General features: G+C 43.6%; 1 protein-coding gene across 3 annotated transcripts in view; it reads left to right on the forward strand.

Moving 5' to 3' along the window:
• ENTPD1 (ectonucleoside triphosphate diphosphohydrolase 1) overlaps positions 1-26,660 on the forward strand; it is a 100,967-nt gene that overhangs the window by 41,191 nt on the left and 33,116 nt on the right. Inside the window, exons 2-4 of one of the 3 annotated variants that reach the window (XM_008054197.2) lie at positions 7,707-7,834; positions 22,832-22,949; positions 26,223-26,373. In XM_008054197.2, the coding sequence (XP_008052388.1) occupies positions 7,707-7,834; positions 22,832-22,949; positions 26,223-26,373 (397 nt within the window). The remainder of the gene's footprint in view (positions 1-7,706; positions 7,835-22,831; positions 22,950-26,222; positions 26,374-26,660) is intronic. The other 2 variants (XM_008054198.1, XM_008054199.1) reach the window with 2 other exon arrangements.

Here is a 26,660-nt window from a genome sequence, read left to right on the forward strand (position 1 = left end):
GTCTCGCTGCCCAGGCAGGTCTCGAACCTGCGGGCTCAGGCAATCCACTCACCTCAGCCTCCCAAAGGCGTGGGATTACAGGCTGAGCCACCGAGCCCGGCAGCCCTGTGCTTATATAAGCTTCAGCCATGTGCTGAGGTCGTGGTTAAATGCCTGGCCTCTGGTTTCAGAATTCCTGGGTTTAATTCCTGGCCCAATATTTACACCAGAGTAACTTTGAGAAATGACTTAGCTTCCCAAACTGTGACTCAGTTTCCTTATCTGTAAAGCGACAAGAATGATGATAATAATGTCTGTGCGACTTGATTTGGAAATACAGTAGGGTCTTTGCAGATGTAATTAAGTTAAGGATCTTGAGGTAAAATCCTACTGGATTTAGGTGGACCCTAAATCCAATGGCTAATGTCCTTATACGAGAAAGGAGTAAGACATTTGGACTGAGAGACACAGGAGAAAAGGCCATGGTCAAGGCAGAGGTAGAGGTTGGAAAGATGCAACCACAAGCCAAGGAACGCCAAGGGCCACGAGGAGTTGGAAACAGTAAGAAAGGAATCTCCTCCAGAGCTTTCAGACAGAGCATGGCCCTGCCAACACCTCGATTTTTGGACTTCTGGCCTCCAGAATTACGAAACAATAAATTTCTGTTTTTTTCCCCCTCCTTGTTGTTGCTTATTTGAATCAGGGTCTCACTCTGTTGCTCAGGGTGAAGTGCAGTGACATGATGATGGCTCAGCACAGCCTCGACCTCCTGGCCTCAGGTGATCCTTCCGCCTCAGCCTCCCAAAGTGCCAGGATTATAGGCATGAGCCACTGCTCCCAGCAAGTTTCTTTGTTTTATCTCTTGTGGTGATTTGTTGTGTCAGCTCTGGGAAAATGGATACAAATTTTATACAGATACATCTACCTCACAGGATTCTAGCAAGGGTGAAATTAGTGGCTATATTTAAAGTATGAAGGAGTAGAATCTGGAATACAGAAGAACTGTTTAAGTATAAGCTGTTAACATGTTGTTGGCTCAAGGAAACTTACATAGCAACCCTTTGAAGTAGGTACTATTAATATTATGAGTCTCATTTTGCACTTGAGGAAATGGAGGCTTAAAGAGACTAAGCAGAGGTCTGCTTGTGTAGACTTTGCTCTAGTTTGAATCATGCACAAAATCCTCTGGAGTTTGGTTTTCTGTTGATGAATCCTGTTGACAGTTGGTTCAGTGACCCTTCCTGATGAGGCTCTCTCAGAAGACTCTAAAGTGGTGAGCCACCAAGAGGTCCAGAAGGTATTGAGAAGACTGTCTCCAAAGTATTGAGAAGACTGTGTCCAGTGATTGCATCTACTCCTGGATGCATCTGGCCAGCCCTGGTTTGGGCATGAGCTCTGCTCTGATGGAGCCTGGCTCTGCACTCTGCTGTTGGCCTGACCTCTCTGGGGTGGCCACAGCACATCGTCACCACAAGAAGTAGGGATGTACCTCCCTAAAAGGTCACACCCTCACTCTCCAGGGACTTTGATCAGCCTAAGGGGCTGAGCACAGATGACACAGATGGCTTTAGAAGTAATCAGATCAGATCACTCAGAGTGAGGCAAAGCCCTCCCTAGGGCTTCCCGGCTTCACAAGCAAGACACCCCACAGCCCCTCTGACCACCTCTTATCACTCTCGCCCTCCTCGCTCCTGCAGCCACACTGGCCTTGGCCGGGCACTGTCTCACCTCAGGGCCCTCCCACGGGCAGCTCCAGAGGCCACAAGAGCCCTTGTCTCGGAGGCAGACCTGCCTTCTCCCTGCTCCCTTGGCTGCCATCAAGGTCACCTTCTCATTGAGGCCTTTCCTGACCAACCTATTCTTCCTCTTCACTTTCTTTGCCTTTTCTTTCTCCTTAGCACTTATAATTATTTAGCATACTATACGTGTTACTTATTTATCTTGTTTATTGTCTTTGCCTCCAAACTAGAATGTAAACACCATGAAGATGGGGACATCTGTCTGTTTTGTTTACTTTTGTAGTCCAGAGCCCAGGGCAGGTCTAGAGCATAGTAATGGATGATGCATTTAATAAATAATTGTTGAATGACTAACTGAAAAAATGAATGAAGCATAGCCCCTTCTCTATGATAGAATTCCCAAACTGAAATTGTTGAAACTATTACATATCTTTAAGTGGCCCATGAAGAGAAGACTCATGGAAAACTTGACCTTGGGAGAGTATGGGAGAACACAGCCCCCAGTTGAGCTTGATTCTGAAAGAGGCAAGGAAAAAGTCTTGATGAAGAAGGAGAGGAGTGGAATTTCTAGTGAAGGAAATCTCACATAGAAAAAAATTCGGAGAATCCAGAATGCCTTCATTCAACATGGGATAAAGCAATGAACAAGCCAGAGAAAAAGTCTCTGAGCTCAGGGAGCTTACATGCCTGCGGTGGTAATGCCAGGCACTCTGATCCTGAACACATCAGATCTGCCTGTTGGGTGGTAAGATGGAAGGGTTGATGCTTCAGAAGGGCTGAAAGGTCTACATAGACCGGTGTGGACTTCCTCTGGCATGTGTCAGAGCTGCCAAAGATTCCTGAGGAAGAACCTCAGGAATGTCAGTCATGAAAGATTGTGCAGCCACGTGAAGGAGGGCTGTTGTAGAGGTGCAGGTATGAGGTGACTGGAATGTCACAGTGGCCAACCCTAGAGAAGGCGGGTCTAGGGGCTTGGGATGAAGTGACTGAGAAAGGATCTTAAAGCCCCCCAAGTGTGAGAACAACCTGGTATGTGTTCCCAGGAACTCTCTGATGGAGAGGAAGGAAGGTGGCAGAGAAGGTGTGGAGGCTTAGACCCTGGGATCGAGGGAATGGCAAGCCAGATTAGGACCCGTCCTCTGAGCACCAGGGGTTGTTCTGTCACTGGGTCATGTAAACACGGGAAGGACCACAGCGCTCGCCAGTGTTTGTCCACATTTGCTGTTTTGTTCTGTGCATGACAAGCCAAGCTTAGTCCAGATGTGACCCATCAGAAGTTGGAAACAATTTGAATCTGGTCAGTTGCATTGGATCTGCAGCACAAAATTTTCGTGGTTTTCCTGAAACACACCACAGCTGCCAACACCCCAAATCTGTGTATTAAGGGAGTAAGACTTTAAGATATTATATTTTTGTTATCGGGAAGTAGAGATGCTGGGAATTTGGACTAAGGATAAAATTAAATAATTTTTCTTTTCCGTCTAATGAATTCTAACTGGACATCATAATGGCTGTTTCTATAAGAAGCAAAAAACTCAAAGCTTTTTTTTTTTGCTCTGACATAGTTAGTTGAAATCTGTTTTTTCTCAAATCTTGGGTTTCCCTCAGTTTTGTCTCTGTCAAGGGAAGGGTTGAAGTTATTACCTTCCTCCTTTACTTTAAACAGAAAGCCCTCTCACTTGTCACATCAGAGGAAGGGAAAAAAATGAGAAGGAAGTGGCCGTCTTGAACTCTCCAAAATAGTGAGCCCGTTCAAAGGAAAAAAGAAGCATTGGATATTTTTGGTAAAATTGTGTTTTGAAATACCATTTCACATTGTATGATAGAAACCACATTTCTGTTATTCACGAGGCCAGTGAAGGACTTTTCAGGGCAACGATAGTCAATGGAGAACTTTTCAGGGGGACGATAATCGATGAAGGACTTTTCAGGGAGACGATAGTCAATGAAGGACTTTTCAGGGGGATGATAGTGAAATTTACTGTGACAGTCACAGAATCTGAAAGAGCTCTGGGATTTTAAAACCCCCTGAATATGAGAACAACCTGATATGTGTCCCCAGGAATACTCTGATAGAGAGGAAGGAAGGTGGCAGAGAAGGTATGGAGTCTTAGACCGTTACCTTGGTGGTTTCCTTTTACGAGCGCATCCTGGATGTGTCAACCCGATCCCACACCTTTAGTACCACTTTCCTGAGAAGACTCTGCCACTTCCTGTGTGTGATCAGGACATTTGAAAACTGCCTGTCATGTAGTCCATGGAAAACATAGCATTTTAATCACTTCTCTTTGGGCAATCTAGTCGGTTACATGAAAAGAAAAAAGCCCCCCACCCTTTTTTTGGGTAACAAATTTTTGAAAATTGTGTATGGAAGAATTTTAAACTTTCTGGCCTAAATTCTTATCATATTTTTGATGAGACTAGGGTAAAGGGCTTGAATATATTCTTGAAAAATTGATTTCATTGCAAAAGCTGGGCAAATGTGGAGAAGTATACGTCCAACTCTTAAGTGATAATAAGGAGTTAGTCAATATTTTCACTGGGGAAGGGAAGAAACAACTACAGGGGCATCACATTGGTTCCCACCTCAGGGCTTTTGCAGTTTCTGTTTCTTCTTTCTGGAATGTTCTTACTTCCTTCGTAGAGTTGGTGTTTTTTCTTCATCTAGATCTTAGCCCAAATGTCACTCTCTTAGAGAGGTTTTCTTGACCCTCATTTTGATACCCTTCCCTCCACCCCCAACTCTGGAGAAAGTCACTCTTTCACATTCCTTGGTTTTCATTTCTTTGTAGCACTTATAACTCGAAATCACTCAATAATGTACTTCTTTTTTGGCTTATCTCTTTAACCAGACTGTAAACTCCAAAGAACAGGGAACTTATCAGCCTTTTTCATTATAGTAACCTGGATGCTAAGAATAATGCCTGAAATGAGATGGTGAAATTGTCATATTTATGAAAACAAAGAAACGAAATAGACCCTTTGAACAGCTCTAGGGAGTAAAACATTCAGAATTCTACCAAAGAAGAAATATTGTTACCGTGTGCTGTTGACTGCAAAGAAAATAACACAATGGTACAAATTTAGAAGAAGAAAGAGGGAGACTTATTTCTTAGAAAGTGTTGCAGTCTGCAAGGTGGTCATCCCATGACTGGGAAGCATGCCTTCTGTCAAGACCAGAGGCAGGCACTTAGAAGTGTGTGGGTGGGTGGGGACTGTGGCCTTATGCTGAATGGGTTGACTAAACATATTCAAAAGTTTACAGGAGGTGCTGTGAATATTCATGAAGGTGGTCCTGACGCATGCATTATTGAACATACATGCTTGTAACACATGACTCATGTTCACTTAACATTTAAATGTATTACAATTAGGCCCTACCTGCCAAAGGTCTTTTCAGGACATGAAGGCACACAGGTGCACTGTCTCTGCACACTGGCCACAACCAATCCATGGTGGATGGTCTCTTATCAGGAGAAAGTTACTGAAATCAGTCTATCATCCAATCATAGTTGTAGGCATGGCTGGTGGAACAGAGGTTAGGTTAGTTGGTGTCTGTGAGCTGGATGAATTGTAATTATTTTAATATTACTTATCTCCAGGCCAGTGCTTGTCTAGCTGCTAGAAAAAAAGAAACATCTTGTGGCAGTTAGAACAGTTTGTTCTTTAAGTGTGGGCGTGTATAACTTAACCCTTGTTTGGCATGGCCCTGGGTCCTGTGTGTAATTTAGTACTTTATTACCACAAAGAGTCTGTTCTGTCAGTCTTATGATCTCTATCTTAACCTTAATGGTGGTCAGTTGTTGTGTCTAAACTCCAGAAGGGGGGCATAATGAGGGGTGTCTGACCTCCTGTCCTGTCATGGTGGGGAGCTAAGTTTTTATCTTAATTCCCCTTGGCCACAAAGGGATCTGTTCAATTGGTGGGGGGGCTTAGGATTTTATATCCAGTTGACAGTGCTGCCCTTGGCTATTGTATTTATAACTGTTCACCTAAAGCATATGCCAGTTAGAACTGTTTGTCAACATCACAACTTTGGGAACCGAGGCGGAAGTACTTAAAGGGGTCGTTTCCAAATTCCAGGACTCTAGCATCAAGGGGGACATTTCTGTCATGTCAGTTGTATCAGAATGTTTTGACTTCAAGTAATTAAAGTCCTGACTCTAACTTTTAAGCATGTCTTATGGGAGGATGGACTCATGGTCGGTCGATCTAGCAGCTCAAAGTACCATCAAGGATCAGGTTCTCCTCGTACCTTGCTCTGCCATTATTGGGTGTCAATCTCTCCAGGCACTATAGGGTCTGAAGATGAAGAATGTTTTCCTTTGTTCTTAGACTTGCCCCAGCAGACTTCCTCCAGGGTCTCATGGGTCATAATTATGTACGTACCCATGTTGAACTAATAACTGGCGAGAGAATAAGATTACACAGACCCAACAGGTCTGCCCCTGAGCTTGGGAGAGGCAGGCATCTGAACACAGAATGGAAGCTCCTTCCGGGAAGGGAGAAAAAGGACGTGCTGTGTATTTCATTTGCTGTTCCTTGTTTGGAAGCAATAGATAATGGTGTTGCTAAAGCTTTTTCTCCTAAGTTTTTATTGTTTGTTTTAATGGGTATAGAGAGGTTCAAAATTCTGGGGCTTGAGACGGACTGGAGACCCACATGGTTAAAGTCTTTTGGATTACGTCCAGACTTCTTCTCAAAGGCTGGAGGAAGAACTCCAATCTCAGTGCCCAGCAGCTGCCACAGGCTCAGAGGGAAAGGGCGGGAGACTGGTCGCCCCTTTCAGCTGTTTTGGCCCCACTTTCTGTTCTTAGAGAAGTGTAGACTCTTCTGGGGAGCCCATCTCATTTCCATGTGCTTTGATGATCACATTATTTCATCCTTCCTCTCCAAAGCCTAAGAGAAAAGTTGGGAGATAGTTTGGGGTGTTGAGAAGGGAAGAGGTTGAGTTTTCAGAATGGCAGGAATGGTGAAATCATTTAATTTCCCACTCATCTCCTCTTACAATCTGTTCATATTTGATCAAAGTTACTTTTGCTTTTTATATAATTCTGTTGTTGGAACTCTTTTATGTCCTGTTACAGAATGAGACTAAGGACAGAATAGGTAAGATCATGTCAATTGTGATCAGAAAGGACCCAAAACTTCTCATTGTTACTAACACTTACCATTTAAAGGGTGGTTGAAATGCAAAGTGTACGACAAGCCAGGAAATGCCATGGAGTGGTGGGATTTGATATTTGATGATGCATTCTTTTTTTTTTTTTTTTTTTTGAGTTGGAGTCTCACTCTGTTGCCCAGACTGGAGTGCAGTGGTACGCTCCCGGCCACCACAACCTCGACCTGCTGAGCTCTGGCGATCTTCCACCTCAGCCTTCCAAGTAGCTGGAACTACAGGTGTACGCTACCCCACCTGGCTAATTTTTGATTTATTGTAGAGACGAGTTCTCACCAATTTACCCGGGTGGGTTTAGAACACTTGGGCTCTGGCCATCCACTTGCCTCGGCCTCCCAAAGTGCTAGGCCGAGCCACCAAGCCTGGCCGATGATACATTCTTAATACTTTTTTTAACATCTCCATCATTTGTGGTAGAGCTTTACAATGAGGAAGGCTATCCTTGTTTTTTGTTATTTGTGACTTGTACTTTGATCTAACTATATGACCTATCTAAAGATATAGATTGCTATATCTTTAGATAGGTCATATAGCTATATCAAGCTGCCAGCTTGAGATTCTTATCTCTCCTCATTCCATAGCTGATCACTGACCTAGTTTGGTCCATTCTTCCTGCCACAATCACTAACCCAATGTTGGCTCCTGTCACAGTTCACACAAATTATTTCCCAATTACTTTGCAAGTGCCACATTGATAAAGATTGACTTTTATCTTCTCTGATGTCTCCAGATAGGCATTATAAGACCAGGCAGAAAGGGGAGGAAATATCAGTGTTTGTGGTTTTTTGATGTTTTCTCTTCTGTTTTAGATTCCAGCGTGAAGAGATTTTGCTCCAGAAATATCTTGGTCATCCTTGGCTTCTCCTCCATCATGGCTGTCACAGCTTTGATTGCTGTGGGGCTGACCCAGAACAAAGCATTACCAGAAAATGTTAAGGTAAGTCCAATACATGTGTGTGTGCACGCGCGCGTGCGCGCGTGTGTAAGAAGGGATCAGGGTGGGGCAGGGGAAGGTAGATCAGAGCACACAGGAGGAGGTTCTAGCAGCCCAGGAACAAGTCAATATTCACTGGATGAGGGATAAGGATGCTCATGCTGGAAGAGAAACGCCTTGAATCAATTAGTGGTGGATAGATAATTGCCTTTATGATTGTTCAGCAACTCATCCAATGTATGTTCTGCCAGAGATGAATACTTTATTCACCTCATCCAGATCTGTGTTGTACTGTGCCAGTATTCTATGTTCTAGTACTGTTTCCATTTGTCATTCATTGCTTCATTGTGGGTGAATTACAACACTGCACTCATTGTTCCCTTTATGCCATTATAATCACTATCACCAAAATTACAAAATGTGTTACACAGCTTTGTATAAAGCACTTTGGAAAGCCAGAGATTGTGGAGAAGAAGTGTTTCTCATCTCCAGATATATTCAAGAAAGCAACAAAATCAATGAAAATGAATCAGAGAACACATGCATGTATCAAGTATAGTCATATGAAATGAATTTGTGGGTGAATTTTTTGTAAAATTCTTGTGAAATTTCTGCATTTGAAGAACTAGTTACTATCATTAAAATAATTGAAGTCAATAACTATCTGTGATGTATTTCTGCTTTGTTTCCAATTCATCAAAGTAAAATTTCAGGCATGAATAGCCCACAAGTACCTTGTAATATGGTCATTACTTTCTTTAATCTATTAATTAAAAGCATGCAGTAAATATACATTTATATTGTAAATACACTATTTGAAACTTTCACTGAAATTACAGTAAACAAATCTACAAGGGCCCAGAGGATACCAATATGCAAATGAGCATGCATGTACTTGTGGGCAGTGATACATCCAAGAGTCAACTTGACCATGGAGACCAGGAACACATGTGTAAAAGTATATTCTGTTCTTGAAGATGGTGAGCTGTGAGCCTGGGAGGATAGATGTGTATGCCAGGTTTCTGAAACTTTTGCCACCCACCCAAGCCACTTACTGTATAGCAGAGGCGTGGGTGTCACATTGGCGTCCTTTGCTCAAGTTCAACCCAGTGGGGCTATGCACAGCAGCCCCTTTGTCAGGACAGAAGGCTGATGCTATCTCCTTATCAATGGGTTCTTGCCTTCTAATGTTGAGTGGCGCTGGTTCTCTTGGCAAAACTTCACTCACAGTTGAAGCCTCGTGACATCTTGGTTCTGCTGTTTGTTTCCCAGCTCCAAAAATACATGATTGCGTTCTTGATTTGACCTTTTTGCATGTTCAGTATTGCATCACTGGAGAGGAGGACTGCCTAGGAGGCAGACTTGACAAACTTGAGCTCTGTGTTCCCAAGAATACTTGTGGCTATGGATGACCTTCCCATTCACAGTGGTCTTCTCCAAGCCAGTTGTGCTTCTGTGTGGTTATAATTGGTCTAGCAAAATGGAACAAGGTCTTTGATGATCTTAAAATAAAAGGCATGAGTATTTGAAGAGCAGACATTGACATCTGAAGTGAATCTTCATAATAATATCACTGATTTATTTGCACAGAGATACTGCTATATATGCAAACTAGCCATTTGTTGAGGTTCTACACTAATTTTCATAAGATTCCTGGCATAAACTGTGGGCAGAATATTTCAAGAACTTGTCTTCTGACGATGGCTTTAGGCTGTGCTGTCTAATTTGATAGCCACTAGTCACATGCAGCTCTTTAAATAAATTTAGGTTAATCAAAATTAGATAGAATAAAAAATTCTGTCCCTCAGTTTCACCACCCACATTTCAAGTGCTCAATTGCCACACATGACTGGTGGCTACTTTGCTGAACAACACAGAACAACTAAAGTTGTTAAAAGAACAACATAGAACGTTTCCATCGCTGCAGATAGTTCTATTGGACAGTGCTGCTTTAGAGCATACTATTTGATAACAACTCTGAAATCATGAAAAACTAAGTTTAACGAGTAAGGTGTATGATAAAGTAGTTTATAATCCAGAAAAAATAGCGAGACTTTTTTCTTGCATGGTTTGTAAACTAGTACCAACATCATCCCACACATCAGGGACTACTAAATTGTTTTGAGTAGTTTGTTGGAATAAATATATTTGCTTCCAAAAGTGACCATTTAAAATACAACATTTATTTAGATATTTGTACCTGGCATGTTTGCTTTAAAAATGTGATGATATCACTTTATGATTATACCTCATTTGGCAGTTCTTCATTCATTTTTCATACACTTATGCATCAGTAATTATTTATTAAGTGTCTGTGTTAGGCCCTGGGCTACACAGTTGAGAAACCAATATAGGTATGATGGTGCTTACTGTCTGGAGAAGTAGCAACATTGAATAGATAACACAAGTTATTCATTACAATTGTGATAAAGTGTCACCACATGCAAGTTTTAGGGGCCAGGCAAGTCTTCCCTGAGAACAATGGTATTAACAACAATATCTGAAGAATGTTGGATGTTTTCTGGGAAAGAGTTCGGTAGAGTATTCCAGGCAGAAGGAAGTCAAGTATAAGAGTATCAAGACTGGAAGGAGTTGGATACCTCCCAGGAACAACTGGAGAGTGGGAATGGGCCATGTGTTAGATGAAGATGGGGAGGTAGGTGATACAGTCAGGGCCTGCAAGACAGGCTGAGGATTTTAGTTTTAATCCTAAGAGCAATGGGACGTGATGTGATCACATTTGTGTTTTGCAAAGAACACTCTGGCTTCAATGAAGTAGAGGGGATAAGAGGTAGGAGGAGATGGCAAGAGGCTACAAACAGTCTGGAGGGAGGGGAAAGTTTTGAGTTTAATTTCTGAAGGATTGTTTTGGGTGTTGGAAAGGCAAGGGGAAATGTCAAGGCAGCAGTTGGGTAATCAGATCTGGACTTCTCTTCTGAGCAGATGTCTATTGTACCGCTCAATAGAAATATAATACAAGCCACACTTTAAATTTTCCAAGAACCACACATAAAAGAGATAGAAGAGGTGAAGTTAATTTTAATAATATATTTAATGTAACCCAATACATCCAAAAGATTATTTCAACATTTCATAAAAATAAAGAATTATTAATGAGATATGTTATACCCTTTTTTTCATTCTATCTTCAAATTCCAATGTCATTTTTAACTTACAGCATATTTCAATTCAGAGTAATCACATTTCAAGAACTCAATAGGCAGCTATGGTTACCATATTAGATAGCACAGGTCTAAATTAAAGACATGTCTTGATGGCATTGATGTGTTGAAGCATTAGAAATGGATGAGGTAATCTAGGAAGGGATGTGAATAGTGAAGGAATTTCTCCTAAACTTTAATGATAACAGTATTTATAGAGTGCTTTGCAGTTATAAATCTTTTCCACAAACACTTTCATTTTTTTCCCCTATGAGTGCTGTGAGGAATGGAAGATTGTTCCCATTTTATTGACAACAAAATCAAAGTCTTAGAGGTTGTCTTGTCCAAGACAGAGATGGAACTAAAACTAGAGCCCAGTTTTCTGACCCAAAGAATAATGTTCTTCCAATTTGTCTTTGTGAGTTTTTCCAGATAACACATTCCAATAACAGAAATTGCCTGCAGTGTGTTTATTTTGGGGAGTGATCCCAAGGAAACGGGGCTGGAAGGGAAGCCACCCCAAGAGGGAGATAAGAGCAAATGACCACATTGGGCAACTGAGGTTTGATCTTACCAGGAGCCCTCTGAAAAGCTGTGAAAATGAACTTCTGACTTGTCCTCCCTGGGAACTCATTCCTTGCTTCTTATCCTCTGTTGGTCAAGGGTTGCCCTCATCTGTTGTGATGTTTCTGGCACTTCCAGGTTTGCAAATGTATCAAAGGAGCTAGGTGGGTACCATAGGTGACTTCTAAACAGCAGAAGAGATCCTGCTAAGCAGAAAGAGAGAGAGAGAGAGAGAGAGAGAGAGAGAGAGAGAGAGAGAGAGAGAAAGAGAGAGAAGGTGATGTAGCTGGGGCTAAAGTAAAAAGTTGGCCAAGAAGATGTGAAGTGGCCACAAGAGGTAGCTGAATAATCACTGCACCTATTACTTTGTGTGGGAGTGACAATGTTTGTACAAATAACTTCAGTGCAGTACAGACATATTAATACAGAGATAGGTAGACAGTGCTATGGAAACCCGGAGAAAGAAGCCACCAGTTGTGCCTGATTACATGAAGACTCCATGGAGGAGGTGACTTTGGAGTCCAGTTTTAGGGAACAGTGCTATGGTTTGAATGTTTGCCCCCTCCAAAACGTGTTGAAACTTAATGCCCAGTTTAATAGTATTAAGAGGTGGAGCCTTTAAGAGGTGATAGGTCATGAGGACTCTAGCCTTATGAATGGACTAATCCATTCATGGATTAATGGGTTATCACAAGAGTGGGTTAGTTATCATTAGAGTAGGTCTGTTGCAAAAGCCAGTTGGCTCTCAGTGTGTCCCTTTTGCCATGTGATGTCCTGTACCACCTCAGGATTCTGCAGAAAGTCCCCACCAGCAAGAGGGCCCTCACCAGATGCAGCCCTCTGTTCTTGGACCTCCCAGCCTCCAGAACTGTAAGAAATAATTTTCTTTTTCTTTTTCTTTTTAGTTTTTTGAGTTAGAGTCCCACTCCATCACACAGGCTAGAGTGCAGTGGCACGTTCACAGCCACTCCAGCATAGACCTGCTGGGCTCAGGGGATCCTTTTACCTTGGCCTTCCAAGTAGCTGGAACTACAGGTGCACGCTACCCATGCCTGGCTAATTTTTGATTTATTGTAGAGACGAGGTCTCACTAAGTTGCCCAGGCTGGTCTTGAACCCCTGGACCCAGGCAATCCTCTTGCGTTGGCCTCCCAAAGTGCTGGGATTTTTAAAATGAATCACCCAGCCTCAGATATTCAGTTATAGCAACAGAAAACAAACTAAGACAAACAGTAAGGAGTTTTCCGGAGGTGAAATAGGACACATTCCAGAAAAAAGTCATATTGTGTGTTGAAGAGTGGCAGCCTGAAATCACAAGCGGTCCCTCCAGAATCAACAAGCATCAGTATGGCTAGAATGGTGAATATGGAAGCAGGAAGGAGAAGTGGGACGGGGTGTCCAAGTCAGAATTTAGTGTGTCTGACTCAAAAGTGGGCATCTCATTCATTGAACTGCAGTGGTGCTCAAGCATAGTTCCATACTAGAAGCCCCTGGAGAGCTTTTATAAAGTACTGATGTCTGGGTCCACCCTAGACAATTTGGAGGTTAAAGTCCAGGGATTGGTGTGTTTTAAAAGCTTCCCATGTGATTCTAATAAGTAGATATGATTGAGAACCACTGCTTTGCAGGGTTTCATAAAAGAGGTGATGTCCATATTTGTGTTCCTAATATTCCTCTTGGCTTGAGAGCAGTTGAAAGGAGGAGAGACCAGCTAGGAGGTTCCTGCCATGGTCTAGGCAAGGCAGAAGGGACCAAAATTAAGCCATTGTCTGTGGGCGCAGGGAGTGGATAATGTGAAAGATGTTTAGGTTGACCAGATCTTGGTGACCAGATTCCTTAGTGGACCTTTTAAGATAAAGATGAAAGGTACCTTGGGACAGCAATGCTAAGAGAAACCTCCGAACACTTCCACTTAAAGAGGGTGTTGTCCACAAGCTCTCTTGGTGCAACTTGGAAAGACTTTCGGCTGTCCCTTCAGAAATTACTTCCTCTGACTTGTCAACTCTGTCCTCTTGCGGGAATCATTTTTCTGTCTGCCCAGAGTACAACACAACATGGTCCATGGTCTCACACTGCGTCGGGTGTGAAACTTAGCTTTGCTCATCATGTCACGGGACTTAACTTCTCTGACTCCTACCTTCTCCACTTGTAAGATGGAGCTGATATTTCTTATCTTATAGTGTTATTGTGAGAGTTGAGTGGGATAAAGTTCATGCAGATTTGAAGTACAGGGCAGGAGGCTGGCCACTGTGGACATTCGATGACTGATAACTCATGTATGATCCCTTCTGCAGTTTGCCTGCCCTACTGACAAATGGACACTTACCTCCATTTCATTCCCACATCTCCCAATCTGACTTACCCTCATCTATCCCAGCTTAGATAACCCACCAGTGCTGATGATCCATCCTTGACATCTTCATGCTTGATCCAGTTTGGGTTGAGCTTGCTGGAGAGAGAGGTAGCGGGCTACATCTGATAGGCGGGTAGCTGCTAGGACAGGGACTGGGTTTCATCTGTTTTCGCATTTTTTTTTTTTGAGTTGTAGTCTCACTCTGTCACCCAGGCTGGAGTGCAGTGGCATGCTCATGGCCACCCCAGCGTCAACCTGCTAGGCTCCGGTGATCCTTCCGCCTTCCGCCTTAGCCTTCCAAGTAGCTGGAACTACTTGCATGCTGCCATGCCCGGCTAATTTTTGGTTTATTGTAGAGATGAGGTCTCGCCAAGTTGCCCGGGCTGGTCTTGAATCTGCAGGCTCAGGTAATCCATTCGCCTCGGCCTCCCAAAGTGCTGGGATGACAGGCAGAGCCACCAAGCCTGGCCTTTTTTCAAATTTATTCATTCATTCCATCCATTCATTTAACAAACACTCATTGAACTGACTCTATTTTAGGCCCTGGGGCAGTAGCAGTGAGCAAGATTGGCAAAGTCCTTAATCACACTGAGCTCATAGTCTGAGGATGGAGATAATCATTAGTCAAATAATCACAAAATAAATGTTAAGTTACAACCAGCACAGTATCTGACTTGGGTAGACGTTTGCTGACTCAGTGAATAGAGTGAGCATCTTTTTTTGTTTTTGTTTTTTTTGAGTTGGAGTCTCACTCTGTCACCCAGACTGAAGTGCAGTAGCCGCTTTCGGCCACTGTAGCCTCGACCTGCTGGGCTCTGGCGATATTTCCGCCTCAGCCTTCCCAGTAACTGGAACTACAGGCATGCACCACCACGCCTGGCTAATTTTTGATGTAGTGTAGAGATGAGGTCTCACCAAGTTGCCCAGGCTGGTTTCGAACCCATGGGCTCAAGCAATTCACTCACCTCAGCCTCCCAAGGCACGGGATTACAGGCTGAGCCACCGCGCCAGCTTAGAGTGAGCATCTTGAAAAGATAAAACTGCTCCCTCCCTGGGTGTGAAGAGCCCAGGACCAGCCCACAGCAGGCAGTGTCAGTGTGAGAGCCACACCCCTGCTGCATTATGCATTAAAGATCCTGGTTTGCCCGAGCTCACCCTCAGAACTTTCTCGATTCCAGCCTCTAGAGTGCAAGGACTGGGAATCTAGGCATATAACAGGCATCCCAGGGCATTCTCATGTCACAGAAGTCTGTGAACTACTGCCGAAGGCACTACAGACACAATGACCACTTTAAGAAAAACATAGGCCTTTTAGCGGTACCTAAACCTTCCCTGGGAAAGTGTCTTTGTCCTGGTGAACCTAGGCAGGGAGGTAGCTTCGAGATCTGCTCGTTTCACCACTCCCTCGATGGCCAGCTCATTACTAAACACTGGCAGTCAGTGAGCTGTCAGATCCTCCTTTTAGCTCACACTTCCTACATTTTAGCACACATTGAGGTGCTCCACACAGGCACCAGACTGACCCAATACCAAGCCACACGCCTTCCTTAAAAGCTGCCACTTCCATAGAATGTAGGTTCAGGGACCAGACTGCATTGATTTCAATCCCACCTGTCTGCGTTGCTTTAATGAAGATGTGTTCTGTGGAAGGGCCTTAGCTGTTAGCTGCTGTGCTGTGGATTTTCAACCACAGCTAAAGAGGAAAGACTGTTTGCCTTACATCTGCTTTTCAGAATGAACAAAGTACTGTTCTTAGACATGTGAATTTTGGAGGGAAAAACATTCACACCATAGCACCTGGCTTGTGGGTTTTTTTCTGAGGAGGGGGCATAGAACGGTCTCAGTGGCACTTTATATCAGACTGTCAATATTAACCTCTCTGGGCCTCAGTTTCCCTATATGTAAAATGGAGATAGCAACGGTACCATTTGGATGATGGTTGTGAAGATTAACTGGAATATAATAAAGAGACTTGCTTGCCGGAATGCCCAGCACATCAGAAGCCTCCGTGGAGACCACCTGTCTGCGTTGCTTTAATGAAGATGTGTTCTGTGGAAGGGCCTTAGCTGTTAGCTGCTGTGCTGTGGATTTTCAACTACAGCTAAAGAGGAAAGACTGTTTGCCTTACATCTGCTTTTCAGAATGAACAAAGTACTGTTCTTAGACAAGCATTTGTGATTTTATCTTTTATAGAGAATTTGGAAGAATTTGCTCTGATTTCCAATCTCAAAGACTTTTGAAAAATATCTGTATTATTTTTGGATTTTAATGTCTGTTTTTTTGTTTTTATTTTGAGTTGGAGTCTCGCTTCGTTGCCCAGGCTGGAGTGCAGGGGCACGTTCACAGCCGCCCCAGCGTCGACCTGCTGGACTCAGGCAATCCTTCCGCCTCAGCCTTCCAAGTAGCCGGAATTACAGGCGTGCGCTACCAAGCCTGTGATTTTTTTGATTTTTATTGTAGAGATGAGATCTCTCCAAGTTGCTCAGGCTGTTCTTGATCCGTGGGCTCAGACAATCCGCTCACCTTGGCCTCCCAAAGTACTGGGATTACAGGCTTGAGTCACCATACCTGGCCTAATGTCTGTTTTAAAATCCAGCATCTGGAGATGGATGACAATGATGGGTACACAACAATGTGACGGTTCTTCATACCACAAAACTGTACACGTAAAAATGGTTAAAATAGTAAATTTTATGTTATGTATGCTTTACTGCAATTAGAAAAAAATTCAAACAACAGCACAACTGTGGTTTATATTAAAAATCGAGTAACTCGAATTAAAGAAAAAAAGGAAAGTAAGAAAATGGTCTCTACATGTTTATAGGCCCTGCTGGCATCTCTGTAGCTAACCTGGTTTGTTTATGGAGTCCTAGAGTCCTATTCAAAAGGAATAAACCCAGGCTCTGTTTATAAACCCAGGCTCACTGAGACAGACTGATGAGGCTGCTGACGTTACCAGAAAAGCTACAGGAACTTTTAAGAAGGTTTTTGAAGATCCTCTGTGTCTGAAGGGACCATGAGAACTTAATGGTCACATTGTTGCTTGTGTTACCTGGTGTCTTAGTCTGTTTTGTGTTGCTATAACAGGATACCACAGACTGGGTCACTTAAAAAGAACAGATATCCCTTTTCTCACAGTTTTGAAGGCGAGGCAGTCCAAGATCAAGGTGCTGGCAGGCTTGGTGTCTGGGGCCTGGCCTCTGCTTTCTAGATGACGCTTTCCCTGGAGAGGAAGAATGCTGTTCCTCACGTGGCAGAAGAGTGAGAGATGGTGAACCCACTCTCAAAAGCTCATTTTGTTGTGACTTTAATTCATTTATAAGGGCAGAGTGCTCATGACCTAAACACCTCCCAGGGAGCCCCACCTCTTGACACTGTCGCATTGGTGATTATGGTTTCAACATGTGAATTTTGGAGGGAAAAACATTCACACCATAGCACCTGGCTTGTGGGTTTTTTTCTGAGGAGGGGGCATAGAACGGTCTCAGTGGCACTTTATATCAGACTGTCAATATTAACCTCTTTTCAGACTGGAAGGGATTTAGGGACCACATAATCCTAACTCCCCTTATTTATTCATCTGATGCAACAATTATCTGTTGAATTCATATGCAGTAGGATATGCCATGGTGGATGGACAGGTAAGCAAAGTAGACCTGTCCGCACGTGGCTTTCAATCTAATTGGAAAGGCAGACATTAATCAAATAGCCATATAAATATCATCTCCCACTATGTTGTCATTGCTGTCTTTAGAGAAAAAATACAGATGTCCTGATCAGGAGGAGGGGAGGATCTAACCCGAGGAGGTCAGAGAAAGCTGAAATGTCAAGTGAAGGACTTTCTGGGCACAGACCCTGGAGCAGAAGCCACGTGACCTGTGGGCGACTAGAAGTAGGCCTGTTTCACCGCGGGCACTTTCTGAATGAGGAGAAGGTTCAATGTCCTACTTTTGCGGAGCCAGGAGGCAGGCCATGTGACACTCCAATTTTCTCTTTCTTTCTGTGTCTGAGGAGATTTATCCAGAACCTTAAATTGACATTTGTGCAAGTAGAGTTATTTCTGTCCTGAGGAAGGAGGGGTCTGCCCCATCTCCACGTGGCCTCTAGTCTCAGTGAGTTCAGGGTCTGTTGCTGTCTCCTTTTCCAGGTCTGCACCAGGGTCCCTTCACTGGTGTTTCCATGAACCAAGGAAGGATATTTCTTCTCTTCTTCTTTTCGGACCACCACGTCTGTTCATGCAGCCTAGCTCAAGAAACTCAGTTATGATCACTAAACTCATATTTACATGATCAAAAGAAAAAATATACATGTCTCCTTAGGACAAAGCTGTATGCACAGTGAAGGTACAACTATATAAAAAGACTGCATTTAAAGGAGACTTGGAAGGGAATAAATAAAAATAACAGTGATATCTAGTTGGTGGACTCTTAGATGTCTTTTTTCTTTCCTTCATTTTCTAGGTGATATTTAATAAACGTTTTGTACTCCTAAAACAGAAAATCATATGGAATAAATAATATTAAGGAAGTGTCAGATCTCTTCCTCACCACTCAAATCTTTGATTTTTTTTTTTCTCTAAGTAAAGAACATGCTGTTAAGGGCTTTTGGAAATGTTTTAAATATGAGCTACAGAGAAACATCAGATTTCTCCACCACCACACTTGAGGCATTCACTAGTTAACGGACTTTTGAGCCTAGGAGAGTGAGAAATCACAATTACTTCCTAAACGTTTGAGAAGCTTTATTTGCTGACCTTTACAGGCAGGATCCTTACAGGCTTTGTGCTCTCTGGAACGTACACCGGAAATTGCTGATGTGGTGGAAAGAGAATAAAAGGTGGTGGGTGACCTGGGCTCTGATGGCCTTGTAAAAGAGAAAGGTGGACTCCTAACATGCTCAAACTGCACTTTCAGACAGTCAAGCGTTACCTCTCTCTCAAGCAGCAAGCAATGCCACTTTTTAATTCTGCAAACCATTTTAGAAGACAAACTGTGTTTGGCACAGTTGGACAGATTAGCATTCTAGAATACTGTATACACAAGGTGAAATGTCTTCAATTTCTGCATTAAAATATTCTTTACCCCTTCTCAAACACTGGCAAATGTAGCAAAAACTTGTCGGTGCTCAATGACCTCACTGTGTAAGGCCTTAGAGAAACAAGCTGCCAGAAGGAGGGCTGGTTCTCTGGCTCTATTGGCAGAGCGACTTTCATGTCAACAAAGTTAGACAGAATAGAACGTCCTGAGTTCAGATAAAAGCCACTTGCTGCTGCTACTGCCTCGCCAGCTTTTATCATATGCTGCTGTAGTTGGAACATTTTTCTGGCAGTCAGAATTGAGGGGCCCTGCCAGGGAGCAACATAATTGTCTCCTGGATAACTCTTGAGCCTCTTTCTCCATCCAGGGAGATTTCCTGAGTCCAAAGGCCCCAGACCTCAGTCAGTATACCTTCTGCCCACCGTGGTCACCACCTAAGCCATTTCTTGTATTCTTTTCACTGCAAGCCTAGCTGCAGAAGAGGCTGTCCAGCTTGCTTCCTTGCTGTGCCCAAAGCAAGTATACAAGCCTTTTTCTTTCTAAGGGCATACTGCTAGTTGCCAGAGAAATCTCTGCTGCACGTAATAAGGCAGAGAACACCGCAGAGATTATGGAGGGTCAAGTATCCTCAAGAGGTTGGCAGGGATACTCCCTGTTTATAATGAAATGGAATAACGTTTGACACTTGGTAGACTCTACTTTGAGCTTTTCCTCGTGGTCCAGGGAGGTCTCTCTCTCTTTTTTTGTTTTTTGAGTTGGAGTCTCACTCTGTCAGAGTGCTAGTGGTATGCTCATGGCCAGTGCAACCTCGACCTGCTGGGCTCAGATGATCCTTCCACCTCAGCCTTCTAAGTAGCTGGAACTACAGGTGTGTGCCACCACGCCCAGCTAATTTTTTGATTTATTGTAGAGACGGGGTCTCACCAAGTTGCCCAGGCTGGTCTTGAACTCTGGCCTCAAACAATCCTCTCACCTCTGCCTCCCAAAGTGGTGGAATTACGGGCTTGAGCCACTGGGCCCGGCCCAGCGAGGTCTCTTAAGTCCTCATTCTTGTCTTCTTTTCTCTCTGGAGGCTCTTAGGTTCTTATTAGGTGATAAACAAGATAAAGGTATACTTTCATAGATAGCTACCCGCCCATTGCTGCCTATGTGTCCGGGTCTTGGCCAGGGCCCGTGTATTGGTGGCTTCATGGACCAAGCAAGGTCATTTCTACTGTTCTTCGTTCCAGCACACTGCTTCGGTTCATACAACCCAGCCCATTCATATACACCTTAGATACTGCTAAGTACTTTCAAGCGGAAGACCACACTCTGAGGTCCATGCTCCCGTGAACTGTCAAGTGTAACAAGGGCAGTTAGTTCCCATCTCCTCCGTTTCTCTTCCTTTTGCTTCCCCAGTTACTTCTCCCCATGTTTCTCGTAGAGGAATGATACAAAGTCCATGTACCATTGTGTTCTCCCCGCAAGCCCACAGCAGATGTTATTACTCAATCATGGCATATTTTTTCTCCAATGAAACCCAAGGATGCCAACCAAAGATGAGTATCAGTCGATCAAAAGGGACATCTGGCAGTCTACTCCTGGGTAAACACCTCAAAGAAACAACAGCTTATTTCCACCAAATGAACTGTGCACAGATGTTCCTGGCAGCCATATTCCCAGTTTCCCCAAACTGGAAACAACCCCCATGTCCATCAACAGTCAAATGGATGACAGTATAGTATATGCGGATGGTGAAATACCCTGCAAAAATGGAAAAGGATGAACTACTGATTCACGTTGTGTGATTGCATCTTACAGACACAGTGTAGAGTGAAAGAAGTTAGACAATGAAGGGTGCACACTACGTGAGTTCATTTATCACAGTTCTAAAACTAAAAGAGGCGAAACTCACCCCTGGTGATAGAAGTCAAGATAGTGGTTGCCCTTATGGGCAACTGACTGAGAAGGGTACCTTATGGGGGCTAGAAAATGTTTGGTATCTTGAACTTAGTGGTGGTTACGTGGATGTGCAACACATGCAAAAGTACTTTGAGCTGTACATCTCAGATTTGCACACTTTTCTGTAGTGATCCCTCATTTAAAGTCCATAAAAGATGGCACCGATATGCAACTATCACCCAGCCCTTGCTTCTGTGTTTCTGGGTATAAAGTCCTGAGTCTGACTCTGAATAAAATCCAGGTTCTGTCACCTATAAGCTGTGTATCTTGCATAAATGACATAATCTCTTTGTACTTCAGTTTCTCACCTATATAACAGGGATAAAAATAGTTCTGTTCTGAGAATGAGGTCAGATAATTCATATGGGACACTTTGTATAGCACCTGCCTGGTACATTTAATGTACTCATCAAATATGCCATGGTGCCTTTCTCTGTCCTTCTCTCTTCTTCTCTGACCATCTTAGCTCTCTCCCTCATGCTGTCTTTTCCCCTTGTCCCTCTACCTTCTTTCTTCTTTTCACCTCCCCCCTCACCCTGCCCACCACATTTAAGAGCTGAAAACATGACTAGGAGATCAGTAGCCTTTGAAGCTTTCCAAGTGATTCCAATATGATTCCAATGTGTAGACTAGTTTGGGAACTATAGATGAAGGACTTACTATTCCTTCCACAGTGTCTCATCTACTTTAGCATGTGGTTCTGAATCTTGGAGCACATTAGAGTCACTTAGGAAGCTCCTAAACAATATTTTTGCTTGGGGCCCATCCTAAGTAAGGAGAGCTAGAACGAAGAGCCCTGCTCTAGAGAGATTTGTGTCCTCTTAGGGCTTGTGATCAGGATGACTCCAACCATCCACTCCCACCTAGTGTTCTTCTCACATTAAAATACTGTCTCAAGCCGGGTTCGGTGGCTCAGCCTGTAATCCCGCGCCTTTGGGAGGTTGAGGTGAGTGGATTGCCTGAGGCCACGGGTTCGGGACGCGCCTGGGCAGGCGAGACTTCATCTCTACAATAAATAAAAAAATTAGCCGGGTGTGGTAGCGCACGCCTGTAGTTCCAGCTACGTGAAAGGCTGAGGCGGAAGGATTGCTGGAGCCCAGCAGGTCGAGGCTGCGGTCGCCGGGAGTGGCCACTGCACTCCAGTCTGGGTGACAGAGTGAGACTCCAACTCAAAGAAAAAAAAAGAAAAAAAAAAATACTGTCTCGGCCGGGCACAGTGGCTCAAGCCTGTAATCTGAGTACTTTGGGAGGCCAAAGTGAGGGATTGCCTGAGCCCACGGGTTCCAGAACAGCTTGGGCAACTTGGCGAGACCTCATCTCTACAGTAAATAAAAAATTAACGAGGCACGATAGCGCTCCTGTAGTTCCAGCTACTTGGAAGGCTGAGGCGGAAGGATCACTGGAGCCCAGCAGGTTGACTCTGGGATGGTGGTGAGTGCACCACTGCACTCCAGCCTGGGCGATGGGGTGAGACTCCGATAAAAAATAAATACTGTCCTCTTATGTTTTTGAAAACTCCTGACCCTGTCCTTTTTCTGTTGCGAACTGAATGATATAGTTGGGATGTCTGTCCCCTCCAAATCTTATGTTGAAATGCGATTCCCAGTGTTGGAGGTGGGGCCTAGTGGGAGGGGTTTGGGTCATGCCGGAAGATCCATCATTAATGGCTTGGTGCCATTTTCTCAGTAGTGGGTGAGTTCTCGCTGTTAGCTCCCATGAGAGCTGGTTGTTTAAAATAGTCTGACACCTCCATTTCCCTCTTGTTTCTGCTCTCGCCATGTGACACGCCTGTCCCCACTCCACCTTCCTGAGGCCTCACCAGGAGCTGAGCAGAGGCTGGCACCACACAGCTCTGCCTGTATTCCTTTACAGCAATGCAACGGGGTGATCCGTGGAATCCAGAGAGGAGCGGTGTGATGCTAGGTGTTGGTTTGTTCTTCTTTCAGTATGGGATTGTCCTGGATGCAGGCTCTTCTCACACAAGTTTGTACATCTATAAGTGGCCAGCAGAGAAGGAGAATGACACCGGGGTGGTGCGTCAGATGGAAGAATGCAAAGTGAAAGGTATGATGGCGACAAAGGGAGGGGAAACAGTGGGGCAGAGAACGTGAGAGGTGTATGACCTAGAACACAAGAGAGAAAGGCCCCGCGTACATGAAGCTGAGGGAAGGACACAGTGGAGCTGCTGTTGCTGGAATTTCATTGCCATTATGAAAATAATACTGGAATCAGTCCTTAGTGACTAAGCCCTTGAAGAGTAAGCACATTTAAAAATAATTGAGGAATAGTAGCTTCTGCCAATGGAACACTTCTGCATACCATACCCTGAGTACTGAACATGTGTTGTTTCCATTCTTCCTCACCGTCTTCCTTTGAAGTATTTAGTATTTTCCCCATTTTAAGGAAACACAGGGCACTGAGGTGGAGGGAGGTTATACACTTGTGTAAAGTAGCTTGAGCTCGTAAGTGGTGGAGCTGGGGTTCAAACCACGTTCTACCCCACTTCAAAGCCACATTTTTGCCAGTGGTTTTCAAATGTGAACAGCATCAGAACCACCTGTGGGACGTGTTAAAGCACGGGTGGTAGGCCCCATTCCCCCAGAGCTTCTAGTCAGCAGGTCTGAAAGGAGCCCTGAGAACTTGCATTTCTAACAAGAATTCACTGGAAAGTTGATGCTGATCCTGCCAATCCAGAGAGTTACTGCTCTCGTACTCTATACCTTATAAGAATTTTCTAAAAAACTGGGGTATCACTCTGTCACCAAGGCTAGAGTGCAGTGGCACAATCACGGCTCACAGCAGCCTCGACCTCCTGGGCTCAGGTAATCCTTCTGCCTCGGCCTCCAAATAGCTGGAACTACAGGCATGCGACACCACGCCTGGCTAATTTTTTTTATTTCTTGTAGAGACGGTGTCTTGCTTTGTCGCCTAGGCTGGTCTGGAACTCCTGGTCTCAAGCAATCCTCCTACTTGGGCCTCCCAAAGTGCTGGGATTACAGGTGTGAGCCACTGCACCTGGCCATTGGAAAATATTTGTGAAAGCTTTCAGTCTCTGTATTGGCAGAAGAGACTGAATAATGGATCCTCAGGGCAGAGAAAAGAAACCTGTGGGTCATTTAACTCTTGTTTTACAGAAAAGCAAACAAAAACCTAGAGGATTAGTGCCTCGCAAGTAGCCACAGAGCCAGGACAAGAATCCAGGTCTCCTAACTGCATTCCAGGTTTCCTGCTACTCTGAACCACTGCATTACCTATTGACTTTTTTCTAGGTAGTTTTTTTTTGAGATCATGATACTAGTTGGAGCTGTTGACCTCAGCTCTCCCCACTTCCTCTACCCCGTGCCCCACCATGCACCATAATCTCCTTGACCTTTATTTTTCTCAGCGTTCTGAGTCAGAAATCTACTGCTTATTTTTAGTCAGACAGATAACCTAGACCCCAGAGAATAATTGATTTTTAGTTTGATGGCCTGTGGAGTCTACTAAATTTTCATAGTTTGTCGAGAAAGGAGTAGAGAGATGTTTTCAAGAGAGCAAGTCACTCTACCCAGCAGCCTGGTGTCCTGAGACTTAGGCCCCATCAATACTGAGACAGTACTTCCAGCAATTCTCAAAACCGAAATCCCTCATTTTATTGCTTTTTATTTAATTCACTGCCTTCCATTTTGAAAAGACTTTTTTTAAACCTAGCAGATGTCTTTCTTCAACTCATCCCGTGAGTGCTTGGCCTAACAAATGCAGTGTTTTCCTTTCTCAAAGGAGAGAGTTCTCTAGTTAATCAAATATTTAATACCAGATTTTCTGAATTGAAACAGTTAGCCGATAACTTAGAGCTGATTTTCTCATGGTTAAGTCAGCAGGCTGTTTGAAAACCTGTGAATGATCTGGATAACTTATTTGAATAATTATCTCTAAAGCAAATTCTCTGTTATGCAGCACTGATAGTGTAGATATTTATCTTTAATGCGAGATGAAAGTGTTGAGTGTTAACTTCAAAAAGCTTCAGGAATCTTGGCTCTGATCCTCTCCATAGCAACAGTTAGTTTTGCTCTAAAACTGGGAAAACAGTTTTACTAGGAAGTCAGGGTATGGAAGTGGAAAAGTCACAGAGGAAAGGGAGAGCCTATTTCCATTTCTTCCCAAAGGGAGAAATTCCACCTCAGAGATGGTAGGGTTCTGGCCCTGACTCTGGAGCTAGTTGGTACAGCTTGTACATTTTCAGTAAAAGACAATGTGTCTGATGCCTATTTTAATCTTTGTTCTAAATGCCATCCTGATTTAGGTCTTTCAGGAACTAGTGTTGTTAATTACAACTTGGTGGAAGAAACATCAAAAAGCCGCCAGTAGAGTAGCTATCTATAAGATTCCCCCATTAAAGTCTGAATGTTATGAAATTGAATACGAAATTGCGCCATCCAGTGGCAAAATTATTATATGTTGGCCAAGACCTGACGAGGTTTGAAAAGTAAAGGCTAGTGAGTTACCCTCCAAATACAACCACCTAGTATATATCATATCAGGACATGAATTATTTTCTTGTACTTTTGTCAAATAACACCATATTTTGCTCTAATATCATCAAAGTATGTTATACTTTGTTTTTTTTTCTTTTAAAAATGTGAGGTACAATTCAGGGTCAGGTATACAGATGTTCATTATGCAGGTACCCTTGTTGATGAGATGTGCCCCCCCCCGGCAGTTTCCCACTACTACCAATCCCTTTCTACAGTATTATGCTAATTGTTCAGGGTCCACTTATGAGTGAGAACGTGTGGTACTCAGTTCTTTGTTTCTGTGATAGATCGCTCGGTATTATAGACTCTAAGTCCATCCAAGTTGCTGCAAAATTCATAATTTTGTCCTTCTTTATGGCTCCATAATATCCCATCGTGTATATGTGCCACATTTTTAAAAATCCAGTCTTCTTTCAATGGGCAGCATGGTTGGTTCCATGTTTTTGCTATTGTGAACAATGCTGCAATAAACACGCATGTACAAGTTATCTTTTTCATAGAGTGATTTGAGTTCCTCCGGGTATATTCTCAGAAGGGTGATTGAGGGTTTGTGTGGGAGGTTGATTTTTAGACCTTTTAGAAATCGCCAAACTGTTTTCCACAGAGGTTGTACTCATTTACTCCCACCAACAGTGTAGAAACGTTCCCTTTTCCCCATATCCTCCCCAACATTTGCTGTTTTCTGAGTTATTGACGATGGCCATCCTGACTGGAGTTAGATGGTATCTCTGTATGGTTTTAATTTGCATTTCTTTGATAATTAGTGAAGCTGAGCATTTTTTCATGTATCTGTTGGGTTGTTACCTTCTACATCTTTTCCTAGGTCCTGGAATCTCAGAATATGTCAATAAAAAAACCGAAATACACAATTACCTGACTGAATGCATGGAGAGAGCCAGGGAGGCGATTCCAAGTTCCCAGCACCATGAGACACCTGTGTACCTGGGAGCCACGGCAGGCATGCGATTGCTCAGGTATAGCAGCACGTAGGGACCAAGAGTGTCTGGGATTTAGGCTGGTCAGTGAAAGAGCCTCTGATGTTATTGGAGAGGGCCACACTGCCCCAACACCCCACATTCTACACACCCTGAAGTCCACACCTAAGAAAGGAAATTTCAGTACATGAGGAAACCTTCCAAACTCTTAGTATGTATAGAGGTAGGATTTTAAGTGTGTAGAAAAAGCCCTCTCTCCCACTTCCCCATGGGGAATTCAAGGGAGATGGGGCTTAGGGGGAGAAACATTGAGTCCACAGACTCTG

Source organism: Carlito syrichta, unplaced genomic scaffold (genome assembly GCF_000164805.1).
Source record: "Carlito syrichta isolate Samal-C Ts95f unplaced genomic scaffold, Tarsius_syrichta-2.0.1 Scaffold289210, whole genome shotgun sequence".
NCBI lineage: Eukaryota > Metazoa > Chordata > Mammalia > Primates > Tarsiidae > Carlito > Carlito syrichta.